Source organism: Tachypleus tridentatus, chromosome 13 (assembly GCF_004210375.1).
Source record: "Tachypleus tridentatus isolate NWPU-2018 chromosome 13, ASM421037v1, whole genome shotgun sequence".
In the NCBI taxonomy this organism is placed as follows: Eukaryota; Metazoa; Arthropoda; class Merostomata; order Xiphosura; family Limulidae; genus Tachypleus; species Tachypleus tridentatus.
Window position 1 is genome coordinate 219,294,961 of NC_134837.1, and position 22,043 is coordinate 219,317,003.

The 22,043-nt window shown below is 31.1% G+C and overlaps 1 protein-coding gene across 3 annotated transcripts in view; it reads right to left on the reverse strand.

Moving 5' to 3' along the window:
* Positions 1–1,347: 1,347 nt before the first annotated feature.
* LOC143239615 (puratrophin-1-like) overlaps positions 1,348–22,043 on the reverse strand; it is a 148,250-nt gene continuing 127,554 nt past the window's right edge. For all 3 annotated transcript variants that reach the window (XM_076480894.1, XM_076480893.1, XM_076480892.1), the window contains 15 exons: positions 18,496–18,723; positions 17,816–18,016; positions 15,954–16,714; positions 14,646–14,810; positions 11,928–12,003; positions 9,693–9,866; positions 8,672–8,761; positions 8,230–8,373; positions 7,823–7,900; positions 7,146–7,325; positions 6,656–6,833; positions 5,951–6,067; positions 5,237–5,458; positions 4,235–4,404; positions 1,348–3,778 (listed from right to left, as the gene is read on the reverse strand). In XM_076480894.1, coding sequence (XP_076337009.1) covers positions 3,758–3,778; positions 4,235–4,404; positions 5,237–5,458; positions 5,951–6,067; positions 6,656–6,833; positions 7,146–7,325; positions 7,823–7,900; positions 8,230–8,373; positions 8,672–8,761; positions 9,693–9,866; positions 11,928–12,003; positions 14,646–14,810; positions 15,954–16,714; positions 17,816–18,016; positions 18,496–18,723 — 2,805 coding nt within the window. In that variant the 3' untranslated portion in view covers positions 1,348–3,757. The remainder of the gene's footprint in view (positions 3,779–4,234; positions 4,405–5,236; positions 5,459–5,950; positions 6,068–6,655; positions 6,834–7,145; positions 7,326–7,822; positions 7,901–8,229; positions 8,374–8,671; positions 8,762–9,692; positions 9,867–11,927; positions 12,004–14,645; positions 14,811–15,953; positions 16,715–17,815; positions 18,017–18,495; positions 18,724–22,043) is intronic.

The following is a 22,043-nucleotide window of genomic DNA, read 5'->3' on the forward strand; positions in this document are numbered from 1 at the left end:
AAGCAGTATCTTCTCTGCATAATTAAACTACACCAAGCCCAGAAAGGAAATTTTGATATCATAAGTGATGCAATAACATCTATTATTATTATAGTTATATGTTACTCAGATATGCAAGACACTGAAAAATTTCATTCAGTTTAGTAGTGATTTTTGCAGCTTTGTTTTTGCTACTAGATAAAAATCCTAATAGCATGTTTTGTTTGTCCTTCCCTATAATGTTTAATGATATTTAAAAGTGTTCAAGTTTTGCCACATCTGAATATGCGTGAATTAACACTCCTACAAAAAGTGGGGCCTAATAGGCACCAGAGCAACATTCGATTCATTTCATCAAATGAAATGGCAATTTCATTTAAATACAAATTTATTAGCCTAATATTAATAACCTTTCAAGTTGCTCTGGGGCCTATTAGGTCCCACTTTTGGTAGGAGTGTTAATCCAATTTTTTTTATTTCTAATATCATTAGTGGAAGTACAGCAAAGGGAAGTATCATGGAAATAATTTTTGATTTTTATACTTTTGGACCACCTTAATGCTGATGCAACTAACATTAATTTGAATTTTAAAAAAAAACTAACATTACATGATGTGACATGGATGATACTACTCACTGCATCTGTGAGGAATGCAGACACATAATCCTCTTGTATTCAGTTCTGGTGATCTCAATCTAAGTCTAAACAAGCTATATAGTAACTGTGTTATGAAGTGTGGAGATTTCAACCAGAGTTTAAATGGGCTGTGTACTAAGCGTGCCACAAATTCTGTTGATCTCAAGAAAAGCTTGAACAAGTTGTGTAGTAAACATGCTACCAATTATGGTAATTTTAACCAGAGTTTAAATTAGTTGTGTGGCTTCAAGCATATTTTTATATCAAATGTCTGTTCATGTATTTAATTTCTCACAGTTTAACACTGCCTGTAAAACTTGAAATAATGTAAATCATGTTTCATGTAAGAAAATTAGGCTTTATGTTGTGCTATATTATTTATATACTGGCATTAGTAATATTGAAGAACACTTCCTAACATGTAATTAGTTTTAATTATTTTACTTAGTGTGAACTTTGTTTTATCTTACAAGTAAACTTCAGTTTAATAATACTTAGATCATTGTTTGAAAACTAGTTTATACTTGCAAATATTATAGAACAATATATGCATCAATAGTGACTGTTCTCATCATATAATAGTTTGTTTTTCAGGATGGAGGATTCTACTGTAAAATAAAATATTTCAAAATATTGAAATAAGTACTGTATTTGAAGAAAATAACAAATATGTAATATTTTGCAGATTTAGTAAATATACAAAACTAAACTGCAACAGCAAACAAAACTCATTCACATTGAATAATATATTTTTTATTATAGATTTTGTGATTACAGAAATAATTACTTGTACAATAATTATGTATATATTTATATATGTATATACTCACAACTGGACAAGAAACATCTATCATGCCTTTATCAACAGATGTTTCACAAATATTACAACATTAACATGAACACCATTAGAACAGGTTAAATTTGAATAAAGATATGCTCTATACAAAGCTATATACATAGCATAACCATTTCTAGACTTTCTTATACATCAAGGTGGGTTCTGTTTACATTGATTGAATTATAAGAGGGTTTTGTCATGGCTGTCAATTTATTTAAAATGGGTTGTTTTATTAGAACTCAGAAAAGTGGGCTTTATCAAATACATGCTTTGTAGAGAATTTTCTCAAACCTAAATATTATCTGCCTTGTTTTCTGATTAATCTGTCTAAAAACACATCTTCAATGTTATCACAATTGTGTTCAAGAATACTAAATAACAAAGTTGTTTCATTATTTCCATATTATATTAGTTAGCCTAAGAATAGGCTTTACCAAATCAAGAATATAGCTTAGATCTGTGTGTAGGATGTTGGCACAAGTAGAATAATTTGTTGAATAGAAGAACTGAAGTTCTGACCATTAGAGGAACACTAACAGTAAATAATTTTCACACTATAATATAATTACTCCATGTGTGACACATTTCATTCACTGGAAAAACTGTTAGGTAAAGTGTTTGAAAGATGGTTTTGTTTATTATTATTTAAAATTGCTCGCATGCCTCAATACATTAAAACAAATCTGCTTACTGTTATTTCTTATTCAGAGATGAGTAATAGGTTTCTATGGTGGAACACTGGATCTCTGGTATATTAATAATAAATGTATTTGTTAAATTTCTGTACAATTTGTTTAAAGCAAGGTAATCTTTCAGTATATATTGGTATAAACATTATTCTGACAGTGGTGGAAAAGCTAAGTATTTATATTTGTAACAGAACCCATTGCTTCAACTAACAGTTTTACAGCTTTTGTTACAATACTTCATAAATTTAATTTTGAAATGCTGAAAACACTAAATCATTGTTGATCCTCCAGCACAGCAAAACAGATGTTTTGTAGTTTTATTTCTGATGAAACAAGTACAGTTTAATACAGTACTGTTAATGAAATTTCATACAGAAACAAATGTCATCAGTGTATCATATTCCCAAATATGTTCCTTATTTACCTCTTCTGAAATCTGAATAATTCATTTAAAACACTAAAGGTTTAATGGTTCTTCTAAAAGAAATTTCATTCATTATATTTAATGTTCGACAGAAAGGTCAACAAGTTCTTAATAAAAACTTAACCATCATTTTTATTGTGCAACACTGAATCTTTATTATTTGTATGACATCAGGTTATCAGAGGTGGTTCATTAATACATTGAAAGTAATATTATTCATGATTAAAACAAATGTCTGAAAATTATTACATGACAGTAATAATATATATTTTGTATAACTATTAAACTTACAAATACAATAACTATGTTTTAAGTACTGTATGTAAAATGCATTTAAAGTTGCAAAGTTCTAAGTTACAAAATATTTTTTGTATACTATACAATGTGACATTACAAAAATAACATTCGTTTTTCTATTGCCAAATTCTTGTGTGAGTGTAGATTCACTATTACAATTAAAATAAAGAAAAACTGGTTCATATATATCTTTAATTGCAGGTACTTTAAAGGTGCTGCTTTACTTATTTTATACAATCAGAGAGCAAATGTAATTAATAGGTTTTTAAATCATTGAAAAGGAATTATTTTTCTGCAGTACAATTCAATTATTGTACATTGTCATTGCAGAAGGTAAAGTGCTTCATTATTTATTTGAAAGAAAAATTCAGATATTTGATTTTACTAATCTTTATTACATCTTAATTAGTATAAAGTAACTGGCTCAAAGTTGTTACCTTTGTTTTTAATTCTACACGCTGGCTAAGCTCTTGTTTAGTTGGTATAACGATCTAGTGAGAATAAGTTTTGAAGAACTATTTTGAACTATGGAGATGTATGAACTATTCACAGAAAGAACAGTAACCAATCAACAGAGCAGAACTGACAACTTTTGAAGCATATGTCATCCATACAAAATAACTTGTCACTGTCATCATGTATGTTCATGGACTTTAGTAAAAGATAATTGGAAGGCACTGACATGTTCAGATTTGTCCTTTAGTCTTCTGTGCAGGAAGAACCAAAAATACTGGTTTAAAGAAAGTACTTCATGACCAATTTTATACAAGTCCACACTTTTCCTTTTGCTTAGAAACATGAAAACTTTTCATTGGATTTACAGTTTGGCACAGTAGCAGCTGCTCTTACATAGCAGACTAGTTCTGGACCTCAACCTTCAACTGCTTGGTTGATTACATAGATGTAGTTTCTGTCTAGAAGAATGAAAATTCAAGAAACTTACAACCAATATTTCAATACATATGTTACAGATTAAACTGATATTTTGTAAACCACACAAAATATAATCATAGATATGACACATTGTCTAAAAATTTTATTTACATTATATTTTTACATGACTTAACATGTATTACATAAGGTTTTATATACACAAGTACTGAGGTTCAGATATACTTTTTAGTCTGTTACCTGCAAGAAATTAACTTCATGGCAGGTATTATCCAAACCATAATACAAGTTATACTGGATAATAAAATTTATTACATTACACAATAATGAAGTACCATACTCTTAAATAGGTAAAAAAACAACTTAAAGACAAGGTCTAGAAAATTGTTAATAGTGCTTTCTTATTCAAACAGAATGAGTTCAGTGCTATAAAGGATCTTAAGACCACACTGAACTCCAATAAACATAATTTAACTTACTTCTTCCAACAACTGATCCTCAGCAACTGGGTACTCAGAAATGGGAAGATGGGTAATTACAGAGTCATTAGACAGTAAGCTGTCACTACGTTCAGCTTTTTTATAACGAGGTCTCTCAGATTCCCCACAAGAGTCACTAGCCATGCTCAGGTCTGTTGAGATACCACTCTCTAAAGAAGTAAGTTACAGCAATAACTATGACTACTCTGGATTTTTTTGATTTTTTTTTATATTATTTTTTGAAATACATTTTTATCCAATGAGTTTCATGTATACCATGTAATATTATATGATCAGTGATACAAAATTCACTACTTGAACATCATAAAAACTACATGCAATAAAGAAAGAAATGTGCAAACAGTTGTCTAACATTTAAAAACAAGCTAGTATAGTAACATCAGAAAAATGGTTTTGACTTTTTTATGTACTAGATAATACTATGTGAAGAGCCATTTTAACAGATATTTTTAACTATATTTTTATTTGTAAAACTATAATAAAGTATTTTTAATTAAATGTAAAGGAGAACATTTTGTACAATGTTCAGATAAATATGGTTCAACTGGGTACAGCAACTGTTTATTGAAATACATAAACATTGTGACATAACAATATTGTGAAAGATAGTTCAAAATAAATTTATAATTCAAATGCTTTATTGATTCCTGAGAAGTTTGTCTTTATTCATGATGAACATGTGAGTGGCAGTTGGAAATTCAATGTTCTTTATATACCCCAAAGAGAAGACCATAAATGACATCTTTAACTTTTCATTTTATGTACCATCATTTGTGACTTATGTTCATTTTCAAAATATTTTCCACTGCATTAATATAAAGCAGGGTGAGGCATAGCTATAAATATATATACATATTTCTGTACTTTTTTTTATTGAAGAATATAGACTTCTGAGAGGTTTTATGTATTGATGATAATTTTTGTTGCTTTATACCTACTGTGACTCTATTTCCAGCTTCATGTGAAAGAGTTACAACTAACCTGTAGAGCACTGTGACTGCTGGGTTATAGATCGACAGCACTGCCTGAAAGAGTCATCTCCTGGTTCAAAACCCAAATTAAGAGAACCATGGTGTAGATATGAAGCGTGGCTACTTCCAGAAGAAGATGAACTGCTCACTGAAATTGTGGAGTGTGGGCGTTTATTGTTGTTACGTAATTGGTCAAATGAAGACACAGCAATAGAGTTCCTGAAACGAAAAGCTGAAGGAGACCAGTGTCATTAATTGAAAAGGTTTGTAATTTCTGGACATACATACAGCAAGCAAAACAATAAATTATTACACAAACAATATTTTCACACTTATCACAACATGTTTGACTTTTTAACTTTATGAACCAATGTTTGCAGAATGAAGAAAGTTAACAGTTCTATAATTGAAATTAAAATACGCATGTTAAATACTTGCATAAACATATTACAAAAACTAGTTTGAATATACTGTCATTTCAATAATTTATTCTTCAATTTTGACTCCTAAGTTGCTTCTGCCTATAACATTGCTGTATAATGGAAATATTCAGATTAGTTAGTAAGCACACTTTATATTTCTCATTAGACTATTCCTATATTTTGAGTAGTCTCACAAAAGAAAGAAAGTACAAATATAAAGGTTGCTGAATAATTTTTTAAATTTTCTAAATTATTTGCCATATATTATTACTAAAACAATTTTTCTAAAGGCTTAACTCTACCTCGACCAAGCTGCTGAAAGTTTATGGCTCTGTCACTGATCTGGTCCTCATTAGGCTTAATATCCAAGCAAGGCTTGCTGCCAATCCCCATACATGACATCTCTGCCAAGCGCATTTCTTCACAAAACAAAAGAAAATAAAAAATTAAGGTAAAATGCTCTGACTTTAATTCAGATGTTTGCATTATTGTTTGGCCAGGAGGTAGTCTGGTGTATTATAGTGCTTAGAATCTTCATGAAAGTTTAGGAAATGATTTGAGTAACAAGAATGCAAGTTAGACTAGATCTAATGATCACTGAATTTATTAGTGAGTTACACTGAGTCAGAAATAGTGAAGTATTTATTGAGTTTCTTTGTCAGTTAAGTTCAATGGTGTAATTAACAAAATATATGGATACAGGAGAAAGAGGAAATATGTGAACCTGGTGTATTAGCATACACTGTAAGTTAATTAACTGTAGAAGAAGAAATAAATGTTTTCATTATCATTAAGTAAACTGAACTTTACATCCATCTGTTTTACAAAATAAAAAAAGTAACACTTTTTAAATTTTATTTTTACTAGGCTTAGATTGAAACATATTTGCTTGTTTATGTGTATTTCAAAAATAAATATTTAAAACCAATATATGTATGTAAAACAACATTTGACTCAAGTTTTAATAAAAAACTATAAAAAAATCATGATTTGAAGACCACACTTACCTCGATTTCTCAGCGCCTGCTTCCATAAAAGTTTGGAGATTTCTACAACCCAAGCTTGTTTAACCTCTGGATTAGGAGCTTGAAGAACATAGGTGTCATTCTGTTTTCTTTTTCGGAACCAGATCTCAAATTTGGTTGGGCTGTCACCAACCTGCTCTGTCATACCAATATCTGTCATCTGAAATATAAAATAATTAAAATGTTATTGCTGCTAACCACATACATGTACCTCATGACTTTACATACATCAGAAATAACAGTAATATTTATCTCATTAGAGGCAAGGAGTAAAAGTGCAGGGATCAAACTTCAAAGCACAAAAAAGTTACCACCACCAGATATCTATAAAGTACTTTAAGATATAAATGATTGAATATAAGCCTAAAATGCACAAGCATTCTATTTAATAAATTATTACAAATTGGTAACACTTAAATTCTAATTTTAGTAAAAAAAGTACAAGTGCAATTCAAGAAGATTCATGTGATACCTTGAAACTAAGCTTGTACTGATATATTTCTTGGCCTTTCTGTTCTGGATCACGACGAGCTTTGCTAAACAAAACAAGATCTTCAAAAAGAAAAATATGTCTCAGAGACTTACGGGACCTTCCCTGCCAGACCAAAAACTCGTCTTGTCGCAGCAGTTTTCCTTGTTCTTTTAGGTTTACCTGTTTGTTGAGAAATTATGAAACAACTTAGAACACTACCAAAACAAAATATACACCATGTTCATAAAAATGTATATCTAGAAATTGTTAAAATAAATTTTAAATATGAAAAGAGACAATTATAGCTTGAAATATAAAAGACAAAAATGGATCATTTACAGAAAAGAGTTAATTTTATAGCAATGACCCTGTGTTCTTGCTGTTTCATTTCTTTTAATATAAAAAGTGTTTTAAAATATCTAATTATAGTTAGAAATTATTAATATTTAGAAGCTACTGCCTATAAATGAGAAAAAAAACAACTAATTTTCAGATCAGGCAATTTATTTACTTTATCTTATAATTTGTACAATTTCAGATTTTCTCACAAACAAAAACGTAGGTATTTCTCTCCTAAAGGGTTCCATATAAATTGTTCCATATAAATAAATGTTCTTTTATCAGCCATTCTGAGATAGAATTACTAGGACAAATGTACAAACATTATAATTACTTACATCACACTCCCTCAGAGCATCCATAGTCAACAGATCATTCCCGTGTCTTAACTGAAATCTCACCATTTCCTCCGCTGCCTGTATTCACAATAATGTGGAATTAGTTTAGAATAAAAATAATTATATTTTTTATAATTCTCAGAAAAAATATTTGCTGTCTTTGTGGTACTTTACCTATGTAATCCATCCTACTTGATGCAGCATTATTTATACTAGTTACAATTTGCATTTTTACAAAATTATGAGTTTGTTATAGATAATAATTCTTAACAAAACATTTTATTTGATTAACACAGAAAAAATTCACATTACTAGTTAATTTTATAAAAAAACCCACAAACATTCAATATTAAAGTTTACATAACATACAAATGCCTCCTAGTAACAAAAACAAAACCATCATGTACCTTCAGATCTTCATGTTCTGGTTCTCGTTCTGGACATTCCTTAAGCAACTGCTTCAAAAGAAGAGCATATTTACCCATTCTCTGGACTGGTTTCAATAAATAACTAGCTAAATTCATTTTGTCTCCCAGTTCAAGCTGCTTTTTCTGTGAAAAATACCAGTGGTTCTAATTTTACATGAAAGTTAATTGGTAAAATCATACTTTATATAATAAAGTATTGGATGGTTTTACATATAACATATAAATACCATTTCAGCAATGTCATAACTCCAAAGATTAACAGATTATAACCTGCTGACAGGTGATATGCAGTCAATTTTTCATAGTACTAAAAAAATAAAAAGAACAAATTAAGAGGAATGTGAACAAATTTCCTGCAGTTTGTGATTTTTATCACAAATGGCAGGCCTTGCATATCTAAAATATCTAAACAATAACTTACCTTAAAAAATGCATTCCCATACTCAACCATTAGAGCTTCTGATTTAGGCTTGTTTTTGTTGTATAAAGCATAAAGATAAAACTGAGGCTCCTATATGTTGAGGTTAAACATAAAATACTTTAATTAGAATAATGAACTTTTTGTTTTCGAATAAATTGAATTAACATGTTTCCTCTAACATTAAATTCTCCACATGTAACATTTACAAAAGTGAAACGTTGGTAATTTACTTTAAAATAGCCATAGTCAAATTATGAAAAGAATAGTATACACCAAGATTTCTAAACTAGGTAACAACATTTCTGATAATTTACCATGAACTACTTAGAAGAAGAAACAAAAAGAAAAATATAACCCTTTTAACACTAATTTGTAAAACTGTACATCAATATAAATTCTAACCATTTATCCTGATACCATTAAAAATTGTGGACATTTAACTGAAATGTAATTTGTAAAGTGGAAAATGTGCTGTGCACTCATAAAGTGTACCCCTATATTTAAAGAAAAGGAAAAGAAAAATTCATCAGGAGCACATTTAGGTCACAAGTTTTATTCAAGAAAACTTGGATACTGTAGAAAGTGTGCTATATGCTTTCCTTCATTCTCAATCAACACACAAAGGAAAATACTTAAATAATAATTTCTTTATAAACTCTATTCATTTATCTTGCAATTTCCTGCACAGTGACAATTTTTTTCAATCAAACAAACCTCATATTGTTGAAACAGAGGAGGAAAGAAGAGAAATTAAAGTAATGCTAGTTGCAAAAAGACATGATTTAGCAATATGATATAATAAAGGTTGGAAACATTACAACAAACTGCTAATTTGAAGAGAGTTCCAAACAAAATAAAAATGTAACAATTTTTTATAATTTAATATTTCAAATGGTAACATTAAATGTTAATTACCATTCCCGACTTTTATTACATATACATCCTACATATGGCTATCATTAACAAGTATCTTCCAAATATACTGCTTTTAGCTCAAGACAAATATAGAATAGGTACTCACATAAGCAAGAAAACACTGTCCTACAAGGAAGGGTAAGTTTTCACATTCTTCTAGCTGACTAAGGAAATGGTGATTGTGAAATTCGTAAATCTTTTCAATGTTTCCAAAAATAACATTTCTTTGACCACGTAATGCTTGTGGAATGTCCTCTCGAAGAAGTTCTGGTAGATAATTCTGATTAACATAGAAACCATATAACAACTGTTGTAACTAGACTATTCAAAGAATTTTGAAGATTTCCTGGTTTTCTATTGTTATTCATATTATAAATATATTTTTTTACAATAATGTTCCACAAATAAATTATTATCCTATCATAACATTTTTTGTTAGAATAAACAATTAGCAGTAATTAAATGAGATTTTTCTATATAATATAGACTATCTAAAATGTACATAAAGTAGTGGTGAAGAACTCGTCAGATTACAGTAACTTTATTAATAAAACAAGAAAACAATGTTTCAGGCAACAGTCCTTGATCATGTTACTAGTGATAACTTGATGAAGGGAAGTTGCCCAAAACATAATTTTCTTGTTTTATTAACAAAGTTATTTTAATTTGGTGAGTTTGCACCACTCTTTTTTTTTTTATTTCCTTGTCTATGCAATTATTTTGTTACTTTAAACTGTTTAAAATGTACAGAAAATTCAGTTCAGAAAAACAAAGGTATCATAAAACATGTCTTCACACCTATCAAAAACAAGCTTAGGTATGAAAGAAGATTAACTTGAATAGCTAATTTTACCATCTGTTTGAGTTTGTATGAACATTAACAAATGCTAATCTAAAAAACAGTTAACATTAACTTAGTTAATCTATTAAGTTCATATCTGAAAAAAAATCTTCCACTGATAAACTATTCTAATCTTTTTACTTTTGTGAAATTAACTGAATTAAGAGTGATGTCATGACAAGTTTTATTACATAACTGTGCCAGTCATATGTTGTGTATTTAGTCTAATTGTTGGACTAGGGTCTTGTTATACAGGGTGTTCGGAAAGTCACTGTGCAGTTTTGTAATCATATTTTATTCAGTCTATTTCAAGCCAGCAACTGATAGCAGTGTTTAGAAACAAAATAAGAAGGATCCAGTCCTGTATTGATACCAATGGGGGTCACTTTCAACATTGTTTATAATTGTCATTCATATTTACCTCCTGTACTCTAGATTGAAACATGTCTGTTAATAAATATATAAGTGCAAAGTGACTTTCCGAATACCCTGTATTATTGATATAACCTTATTCAAAGCTTCTAAGTCTTTCTTGTCTTGAGTAATATTGTTATTAAAGACTAGATATTTCTAGATTTTACTGTCACATGTTATAAATACATACAGATAAAGAAAGGAAGTTAGTGAAAGTGAAGTTAGACTGTCAGTATAGCCATAAGTGTCAATTTCTCAAGTGAATTTCACAGTTTGTATTGAAACAACAGAGATAAAGAAGAAGAATCTGTCTTTTCAAGTAATTGAACTCACCTGTATGGACTTTGACAAAAAGGAGCAAATTATTTCAACTTCTGGATAAAACATTGGTAACCAATGGTTATAGTGATAATTCTGAAGTAAGTTTCACAGTTTGTATTGTAACAGAGATAGGTAAGAGTAATTTATCTTGTCAACTGAGTTATAAAGAAATTAAATCAGCTTGTATGGATTCTGATGAAACGGAATTACTTAAAACTCTAGATACATCTGTGGTAACCCACAGTAAGTGAAGCTGTCACTGAACTGTGATAACACAGGAGAGAAGAAATAATTTATATTACCAATTAGGTTCTAAAATAACTGAACCAGCCTGTGTGAACTTTTGATTAAAAAAAATGAGAGACAGATATATTTCAAGTCATATATTAAACTGTGGTAAACAACAGTGTAACAAATCTTTGTCCATATGTTTGCTTGTCTTGAATATGTTATTTTAAAACAAGTGGATCTTGTGTTTTCCATTTATTGTTGAAATTTATCACCAACAAGCTATGCACACCTACTGTAAGAATCGTAGACCTATAAAACTCTGACACTAACTTGGTGCAATAAGTATTTATCTTTTATAACTTCTAAGATAACAAAAACAACTTTTTCACATTTTCAACAATGCAGGTACTGAATTCTAAATATTTGTATTACAAGACATAATTCCCAAAAATATACAATTACATTTCTTAAATACTCAAACAGTTTCATTATAGTGTTTAGTAAAAATATTAAATCAGTGTTTATCTTGCCTACCTCGATTATGTACTCCAAAGATTTTACATAGTCCTTCTCTGTTTGAATCATTTCCCTCATGATATGTAACAATGTCCTGGAAAAACAATAAAATACACTACTGCTCAAAATTATCTGACCAAAACTAAATTTTTAACCCTTAAACGGCAGGCATAATCAATTGATGTTTTCCTAGAAAAAGGCAACCATCATCATTCAGTACAGATATCATCAATTGATGATACAGGCTAAAAACATTAGTTGGCAACCCTCTCGCACTATAGTAACTGGACCCACTCAAAATGTTGAGCCCGAGTCATTTTCTCAGCGTAAGTCATGGAGCAGAAAAGGAAGGGTGTGACAGTTAAGTGAATGTACGGAAAATGTTTTTCATCAAAAAAAGAAACTGAAGTATTAGCACTTTTAACGTTTTTCAACATCATCAAATTTAATTGTTTCAAGCTCTGAATATGATTTAGATAGTGAATCAGAATCATTAGTGAATTAGAATGTATTGGTTCCCAATGGGTGTCACAATTTTGATCCATTTATTAATTCTTTTGATAGCAGAAATACTTATGAGAAGTGTTTACAATGCTGAAGAATAAAACTAAGGAATCTTTTTCTCCATTTCCAAAAGGAGTTATTGATGAATCTTTGATTCTTTTCAAGGGTTGTATTGTTTTCAAGCAACATATTCCAAGCAAGCACCATAGATTTGGAATAAAGTTCTTTGTATTATGTGATTGTGAGACAGGAATTGTAATAGATATGATTATCTATTCTGCAAATGATGTAGATGTCATCAAAGATCTTTAAAAAACTAAACAGTTGAACCTGGACACATTTTAAAATAAATTTAAGATTTTTTGTACTTATGTATATTTTAAATGTCTATTTTTGTTCTTATTCTAATAAATATAGCATAAACAGTGTAACTTTACTCACAAACATCTTACTTCACTTGAGTCAAACAAGTATAACGTTCTGCTAAAAATTATAAATAATTAAGGAAATGCATGTTCACTGTCTAAGCTGGAAATTTTACTCAGTCCATGTGATTCTGCCTTAAACAGGTTTTACTGGTTTTTTTTTTTTAATTTTGAGCAAAGCTACACGAGGGCTATCTGCACTAGCCATTCCTAATTTAGCAGTGTAAGACTAGAGGGAAGGCAGCTAGTCATCACCACCCACTGCCAACTCTTGGGCTACTCTTTTACCAACAAATAGTGGGATTGACTGTCACATTATAATGCCCCCACAGCTGTAAGAGCGAGCATGTTTGGTGCGACCAGGATTCAAACCCACAACCCTCAGATTATGAGTTGAACACTTTAACCCACCTGGCCTGGCAGGGCCAGGTTTTACTGTATAATGCATCTTTGGAAAACACACCACTATGATTAATCCAACTCAACCTGAAATGGCAGAGAGCTAAACTGACTGTTTGTGTGATGTACTGATGACTGTTAATTTGTAAATTTAAAATTTAAATTACTGAGTTATATTAAGAGATCACATTTTGTATCATGTGTCACTGCAAAAAAGAAATTTTACTAAATACTTCAATTAAGGCTGTGTGAGATACAGCAACAAAAGAACAAATTCATAAATTATTTGTAAATCATAAAGAATATCTTTGGAAATAAATATTGCTTTCAACAGGCCCACAGTATATGATGTATATTGTTCTAGTATGACAATTAGGCCAGGCTTAAAACTATTTTTGTTTTCTATAATCCCACCAACCTTCAGAAATTGGGGCCAACTTAAAAATGTTTTTGATAGTATGACCCAGAAACTTTTTATTTTTCCCAATTTCTGCCAATATAACAAACCAACTAACAAAATTTGCCAACTTTTTTCTTTTTTTTCTTTATTGCTATGTTACGGTTAGATAAATTCTTTCTCAGAAATTCATGTGCAGGTCATCACCTGATTACCAATCGACAGCTCAATAATGATGGGCCAATACATTTATGTTTGACAACATGGCTTATCTTATCCCCAGGACTCTACATGCTAAACTAACAAATACATGACCTGGATTTATTGTAGATGAGAATATACAAACAATATGACTGTTAAATGTATCTGTCTCCAAAAAAAATGTTCTTTCAGATTGAAGATTAGGATCAAATACACATTATTTCTGGTTGGAAAATTATCCACGTAGAGGGAAGTACTTGGAGATTTACTTGGTAAAACAGTCAGTTAAACTTAGTTAACTGAGGTTGATAACAACTAGCAAATGTGTGTTGTGAAAGAAATTTTTTTCTAATTCTCTTCATAAAATTAATGTTGACAATAATAGTATTAATGTTTTAACATATTATGTTCTATGAGATAACTAACTACTGGTATTTCTGAAATTGTTTTGCCAAACTATTTGAAAAAATATATACATTTACCTACCCACCCACAAAACAGTTTAGGGTTGTAGCAAACAAAAATATTTTTGCAGCCTGGCTTTAAAACAAGCATTAGATAGTTTTTGGTGTTTGGTTACATCATACCTCATCAGCTTTAGCATAAGATATTATCAGATTTTAAAGATAATGTCTGCTTTAAAGGTATAATAATCAGTTGAAAGTTACAGATATTAAAAATATAGCTTTTTAAGATATTAAAAAATCAATCAGTTGAAACAGACTAAATTTACTTCATTTTGATTATGTGGTAAAAACTGTTCTTACTATATAAAGAAAAATAAGGATACAATATGTTTAACTCATTTACTTTTTTCGTTTCGTTTGTTGGTCAAGATCTTCAGGCTGGCTGCTGTTAGCAGTTCTTGCCAAATGGCTGTTTACTGGGACAGGTGAACTACACATACCTGGATCTGACAAAGTGTGGGCCACAGAACACCTGGATGAGCTACTAGTATCTTCAATTTCTACTACACTGCAAAAGTCACCATCATTAGAACAGTTTTTAAGTGTACAATAATTACTTCTAATAACTAAAAAACAACTAAGCTTCCAGTGTTATTACTGGTAATTTGAAGCTTTGGAAGTCTTTCAAAAACTACACATTATTAAAACTTGCAAATGCCATGTGTCTTTAATAGACATCTGAGTAAAGTCATAAAATTTTAATATATCATTAATTTTTATTTATTAGATGTATCTAGTTTCATGCACACTTATTTTCTCTTTTTTTCTTCTAATTTACTGTTGAATTTTTTTTACATTTAATAAACAAAAACCTTCTAATAAAACTTAACCAACAGTTACAAATTCCACTGTGGGAGTTCCTTGAAGATAAAACTTATAATACATAATAAATTTCACAGCTGAAAGAACTGCTTTGTTTCACTTTACCTTTAACTAGAAAGAACATATCTTTATTTAGATACATTTTCAAAATTATAATGCAATTTTTCTTTGTTTAATTAACTGGCATCTTATAAATAGAATGTATGAAAAGTTGTAAAGCTTCATTGTTAAACAAATGTTACAAACATTATTCAGTAAAGCTTATGCCTGGAGAGAGATTATCATCATTTCTAAACATGGTACAAAAATTAATACAAGTCAACAGGAACCAAAGATTCATCTTCTTGAAAATATTTATAATTAGAATGATTGTTGATGTGGGTAATTTAGGATGGTAGACTTCTTGGCTAATTTAAAAGTGTTTTGTTGTACTGGTTATTTCTATTCCTCTTTTAATCTTCTCAAGATGTAAGGAAATCTAACTCTCTTTCATGGGAGTCAGATATTAGTGACAACTAATTACACAGGTTTACCTGAACACCAGTTTAAACTTTTACACAGTATATACTAAAAAAATGACATTTCACTGTCAAACAGTAAGGAAGTTTATATTAAAATATTCACCACTGACTGAATCACAAATATTTTTATCTATAAAAAAGGACTAAACTGAGTCCAAGTTAAGCTTTTCCCAACTTGGGAAGTGTTAGTTGAGCTTCAGTTGCATGTGCTACATGATTTATTCATGCAAATAAAACCCCTTAATAGAGAAAGGTTTCATCACAAAACCCTAAAGATAAAAAAGCTGATAATTAAAATTACATCTTACTTTGAAACATTTTCCCCAAATGAGTCAATTACTCTTGCCATTTGGTCAATTTTTAGTTTTTCATTCTGTTCACGAACTTCACTTGTAGCTCTTTGAAGAGCTTCTTCACAGAGCTGCCACGTCTGACACTTTCTCATCAGCTTCTTCAGTGGTCTGTGGTGAGATGATCCTTCCTTGGAAGAATTCTGAATGGAAGCAGCTCCAGCAGCAATACTCCCAATTATTCTCTCTTTTAGTCCTACAAGACTACTTCCACTATGACTTTTAAATACACCATAGGGTTGAGCTTCTTTCTGAGCAAGGGTACTTCGGGCTTCAAGTTTACTAAGAGAGATTGAGGCCACTGGTCCTTGTGTTGTTAGATCTTCTGTGATGAGCCCTTGACTCAGAATATGATCTTCTTTATCATCAATGGAGTGGTTTGAATGGCAATCTTTTAATCCTGACATTGGATTATAGTTACTTGGGAAAGCAGTATAAGAGCCAATCAAACTACTGTGGCTCTGGGGAGATGAAGTAGCTATTGATCTCCTCCTGTAGAACCCAGAAGATGAGATGGAAGATGCAGTAGGTGTGCTTGTACTTTGAGGAGTCCAGCTGTGGTGGTGGTGGAAGTTAGCTTGACTGGATGAATCAGAGTCAGGCTCCCACAATTCCTGCTGATGTTGGAAACCTATTTCCTGGTGCTGCTTAGCTTTCAAAAGAGCAGATCGCCTTGTCTGGATTAATTCCATTGTTTCTTGGCAACGAGCAGAAGCAGCCTACAACACAAGTAGTATAAATTCAAAACTTTAACACATTTACAGAAAAAAATCATACACTGCATTAAAACTTGTACAGCTGCAACAAAAATGTTACATTTTTCTTGAAATTTACAGTGCAATACAGGTGAGAGAAAACCCACAAGCTAAAAATAATTCATGTATGAATTATATTCACGAGTTTACTTTCAGGATATAATAAAACTATATAGTCACATTTCTTGAGGTGGCTACCTTGACCTACGTGAAACCAATTCCAGAAATATTTCATTAACATTTCAAGTAGTTTTGACTACTTTGTAATGATAATATTTGACCTGAACTAGTACAATATACAAGTATGTTGATGAGGTAACTGACAGAAAATGAACTTTACTTGAATAATGAAACTATTCACTCAACAGAGACTTGCTAATCTTATGACTATTCAAGTGAGAAATTGGAAAATTGTTTCAAACCACTATTGTGTTCGATTCTGTTGAAACATTTCATGACAAAAATATAAATTGTAATCTCAAACTCATCTACTTAAAATACTTAACTGATATTTCAAAGGCAAGTTGGATTAACATAGATAATCAAAAAGGTTTGTCAGAATTGTTATTAAACTTCTAAGCTGAGTAAGCTAAAGCATTTTGTGATAAAATTAAATATTTAATATTGTGTTTACATGATTTGTTAATAAAGTTGATGATTAATATCTAACGTTCATTTGGTTTTCATAACACGAGTGTTAAAGTAATTATTTTAAAGACGACAGTTACGACATATTTAGCTCCGTAACTCGGTAACCTTCTGTATTTTTTTTGTTGCCTTAAGTGAGAAAATGTTAAGTTAATTAAAGTGATTGCTAATTTAGCTGTAAATGGCAATATATAAAGCAAATTTCACAGTGGTATTGTAATAACAGAAATAAATGAGAATATTCTGTCTTATAATTTAACCTGTTTAGATTTTAACAAGAAGAAGGCAATTATCTAAAGTTCTGGATACAACTGAATCTATCCCAGATTATGCAGTAAGAAACAGAATATAGAAAAATAGTAGTAGTCAAATTGAACAAATTACTTTTATACTGTTATGTATAAGAAAAAAACATACCTTGCACTGATCGAGCAACTTTTTATTCTCTAGCTTTGTTGCCAAATTCAACATTTCTTGAAACACCTCATCTGTAATTGGAGGATGATCTTCAAGATAGTCCTGCAGCTGTTTCAACATTTTCACCAGACCAGATGTAGAAAGTTGCTCAACTTTCATCTTTGAAACAAATTTCATAGTTTCTAAAGCCCACTCATAAGACTAGGAAAGAAAACATAAACATAGAAATATTATTGATAAACTTAACACTTTTACGCAAACATCAAAATGACACAAACACTTTCTTTTCACTACACATTTACTTGGAAATATAACCCATTTGACAGATATCTGTGAAGCAGAAAAACGTTTTTGTGTGTCATTATGCAAAAAAATAAAAGTGATATTGAAATCCGAAGCAATTTCACTCCTTATTTCAAAACAGTCATCTCAAACTGTAGCTGAAGTGATATGTAAAACACCCTTAGACAGCAAAGAAATTGTACTTTCATTGGTGATTTTTCTGGTAAATAATTTAGCATTTTATGCATGATTGAAAATGAATATTTCAAATAAGTAGTTAGCAGCTGTACAATAATATATTAATCAGTTACATGATTATTATAGTGCTAATATTTCTGTGAAAATGACTTTCTGAAACGTCTCATATAAATAATTTTAAAGCAATGTAGCTTACTCACTCTATCAAGAAAATGGTAACATTTGGTTGTATCTTCCAACCGCTCTCGAGTATCTTCTAGGCGTTCTGTAAACGTGTTCATGTGGTCTTTCAGAGTATCTGCAAGCTCTTGTACATCTCCATGCCCACCGTTATCAACAACAACTGGAGGATCAGCTGTCAAGCTGGAGACTTTAGGGTTGAATGCGGCAGCGTCCTCCAATAAGTCATTTCCTTTCTCAAGTTGCCGCTGTGAAAGGATTATCAGTGTTTTTGAACTTGTTTAAAACGCTTATGAGATATGCTGTCTAGCATAAGAAAAGGAAACCTACACATTTTCCTGTTTACATGCTGTTAAGTCTCTTTAATTGTCTGCAATTACTACTTTAACTAGTTTTGTACGGTTGTTGATAACAACCGAGAATCGTGCATTATTAAGTATAAAACCTCACTGTATTATTAATTAGGTTTTTATAAACTACCATTCTACAAATGTATAATAACATATTAATTGCACAAAATAAAAATAGCATTGACATTGCAACTAATCCCAATAATTACATGAAAAAGAGTAACCTCATCCAATTTAAACAGTCAATTATTATACATTAAATATTGTAATGAGCAAAAACCATACGAATGATAATAAAGAATTGGATAATTTAATGCTTAATAACTAATATTTATGACACGCTAAAAATAAATTACACAGCTTCAACTAATAAGTAAAAACGGGTTCTTTACTCTTATTTAAGACCCACCGTTCTAAACGGGCCCACCAGTGGCTCAGCGGTATGTCTACGGCCTTAAAACGCTAAAAACAGGGTTTTGATACCCGTGGTGGGTAGTACACAGATAGTCCATTGTGTAGCTTTGTGCATAATTCCAAACAACAACGTTTTAAACAGAAACATTCCACAAAAGTTACAATAAACGGTTAAAAAATTGAGGTAATGTTTATTTTTATTTTTCTCGGTGTTGTTTAGTCGTAACCAAACAGAAACGAAACGAAACAAAAATAATTTCTGTGGGGCATAAATATATAAATTTATCTAATTTGCAGAAATGCTTTTATATTAATATTTAATTGCAAAACAGCTAAAGTAGGAGTAACAAAAATTTATAATATTCTGGAACATCGCTTATCCCCCGAAAGATAATAGTTGTATACCTTATATATAAAAACAGTTAATTTCGGTAATCATAGTCAATATTTCAAGTGGAAGGACGTCTTGTGTGATATATGAACAGGACACCAAGGCTGACGAGATTGTCTCCCATTTAAAATTGTTGGACAAGAGAAGTAATCAATCACATTACTCATCCCCAACACGTCTACTCTTAACAGAACAGCAGAATTGACTGTTACCTGTCTAATGTGCACACAGTGGAAAGTACTGTGATTAGTTACTGACTCGAGCCTTTGACTTTCTGACTGCATTTCGACCTGTTAAACACTCGGCCCTGAGCGTTCAAATGAACGCTGAAAGCTCAGTAGGTGTGAATCATCTATCACATTTTGAGCTCTAATTTTTCACTAAAATCTATATGCTGTGTGCAAACTAATGTTAAGTTTATTGAATAAATATTATAGAATTAGTTTACCAGCAACAACAACAAAAAATAACAAAAAACGTTTGTTTCAAATTATGGGACCTCAAGAACTCAAATCTTTAGTGAAAACTTAGTGCTTCTCAATTTGAAAACCACAGCCGAAATAATGGTCCTAATTATCAGAATAGCGGAAGGGATCGAAAAATATTTACTTTTGTGACTTCCATATATGAAAAAATCTACGTTTTCCATACATCAAAGGGTAAATAATGACTAAGACCATCTTTAAAATAACACCGAAGTATATAAGTCATCGATGACGTTGAGAAGTCTCACATAAGTGACCTAAAATTTATCACCTCAACAACAACCTATTGTCAGTGGTCAGCTTTCAGTTGTTATTCATTTGGTGCAAGTGAACAACTACTGTTAGCTTTGGCAAACTAACTAAATCGCTGAAAAGAAACAGTGTCACGCTTTGAACGAGGCTGTACACGTGCTGGATTGAAGTAAAACTGATCTGGTGGGGAGTAGATGTGGCATCGAATGGGTGAAAGGGCGGCGAAGCATGTCTCCACATATCGTCCAGTTATTATAGTAAGTACATTAGATAAACATAGTATGTACATAATATGACCTATACCACAAACAGGGAAATGCAGTTGCGAGTGGTATCACACGTGTTTGCCACATAAATTAATACAGATCAGTTACTGATGTCTTCGATATGGTCTCTTCACGAAGTTAATACAGAAGAACGATGTCCAGTTACTGAATCTCGCAGCCAGCACGTTCGTGCAAACTTCTCTCAAGCCGTTAGTGTTAGTTAGCTACTGCAGATAGTAGTCCGATGGTTGTATCACTATAGAGCCTTAAGAAATACTGTTTTTGAACTTTGCGCAAAGCTACACGAGGGCTATCTGCATTAGCCGTCCCTAATTTAGCAGTGTGAGACTAAAGGACAGGCAGCTAGTCATCACCACCCAGCGCCAACTCTTGGGCTACTCTTTTACCAACTAATAGTGGGATTGACCGTCACACTATAACGCCCCTAGGCTGAAAGGGGCGAGCATGTTTGGTGTGACGGGGATTCGAATCCGCGACCCTCGAAATATGAGTCGATTGCTTTAACCACCTGGCCATGCCGGAGTCCGAGCAACTGGTAGTTCAGTGAAAAGACACTTTGCAGACCTTACATTTTATTTTAAAAAGTTCAAAGAAGATACAACCTAAGTAATCAGTTATTACATGAAATATACAAATAAGAAAATACAAACAATAAACTTTCATTTCATTCAGACTCAGTTACAAGTAAATACTTTGAGAGATCGGGAGGAAAACAAACAAAAAACACTAGGATTGACCGGATGTGATCCATTAAATTCGAACACCTGCTGTTTCTACTCTTTCTTAATAAGAAGCTTTTAAAAATGGGAAGTAGACAGGTAATTTTCACGAACAATGAATTAAGTCCAGTAAAATTCACGAATCGACTTACGTTTAATATATGAATCGACTAAGTTTTACAATAAGAACTAAATGCTACGAAACGGTTTAGATTTATAATACGCGGTACGTTCGAAAGAGGATATGGCCATAAATTAGACGTTAGAAACTGACCTAAGTTTACAACGTAGTTTGTTTCAAAAGAGGATGTGCCTACAAAGTAGAAATTATAAAACTCCTTTTGGGTTTACAACACATGGTTTGTTCCAGAAGATGATGTGCTCGTAGACTAAACGTTACGAACTAGCTTGGGTAGTTTGAAAGACAAATATGTCTATGAACAAAGCACATCATGTGAATTTTTTTGTGTCAAACAAATACTGTGTAACATGAGACAGAAAATAACAGTATTGTTATTGCGCGATTCGTTGCGTGGCATGACCTCTTTCAGAAACAGGTACTGTACTGTTTTCTTCCTCAATAGTGGATCACGTGACATTCGAATAATTTTTAACAGAAAACAGCCTGAACAACTAACAACAAAGCAATAATAACGAAAACACCAACACC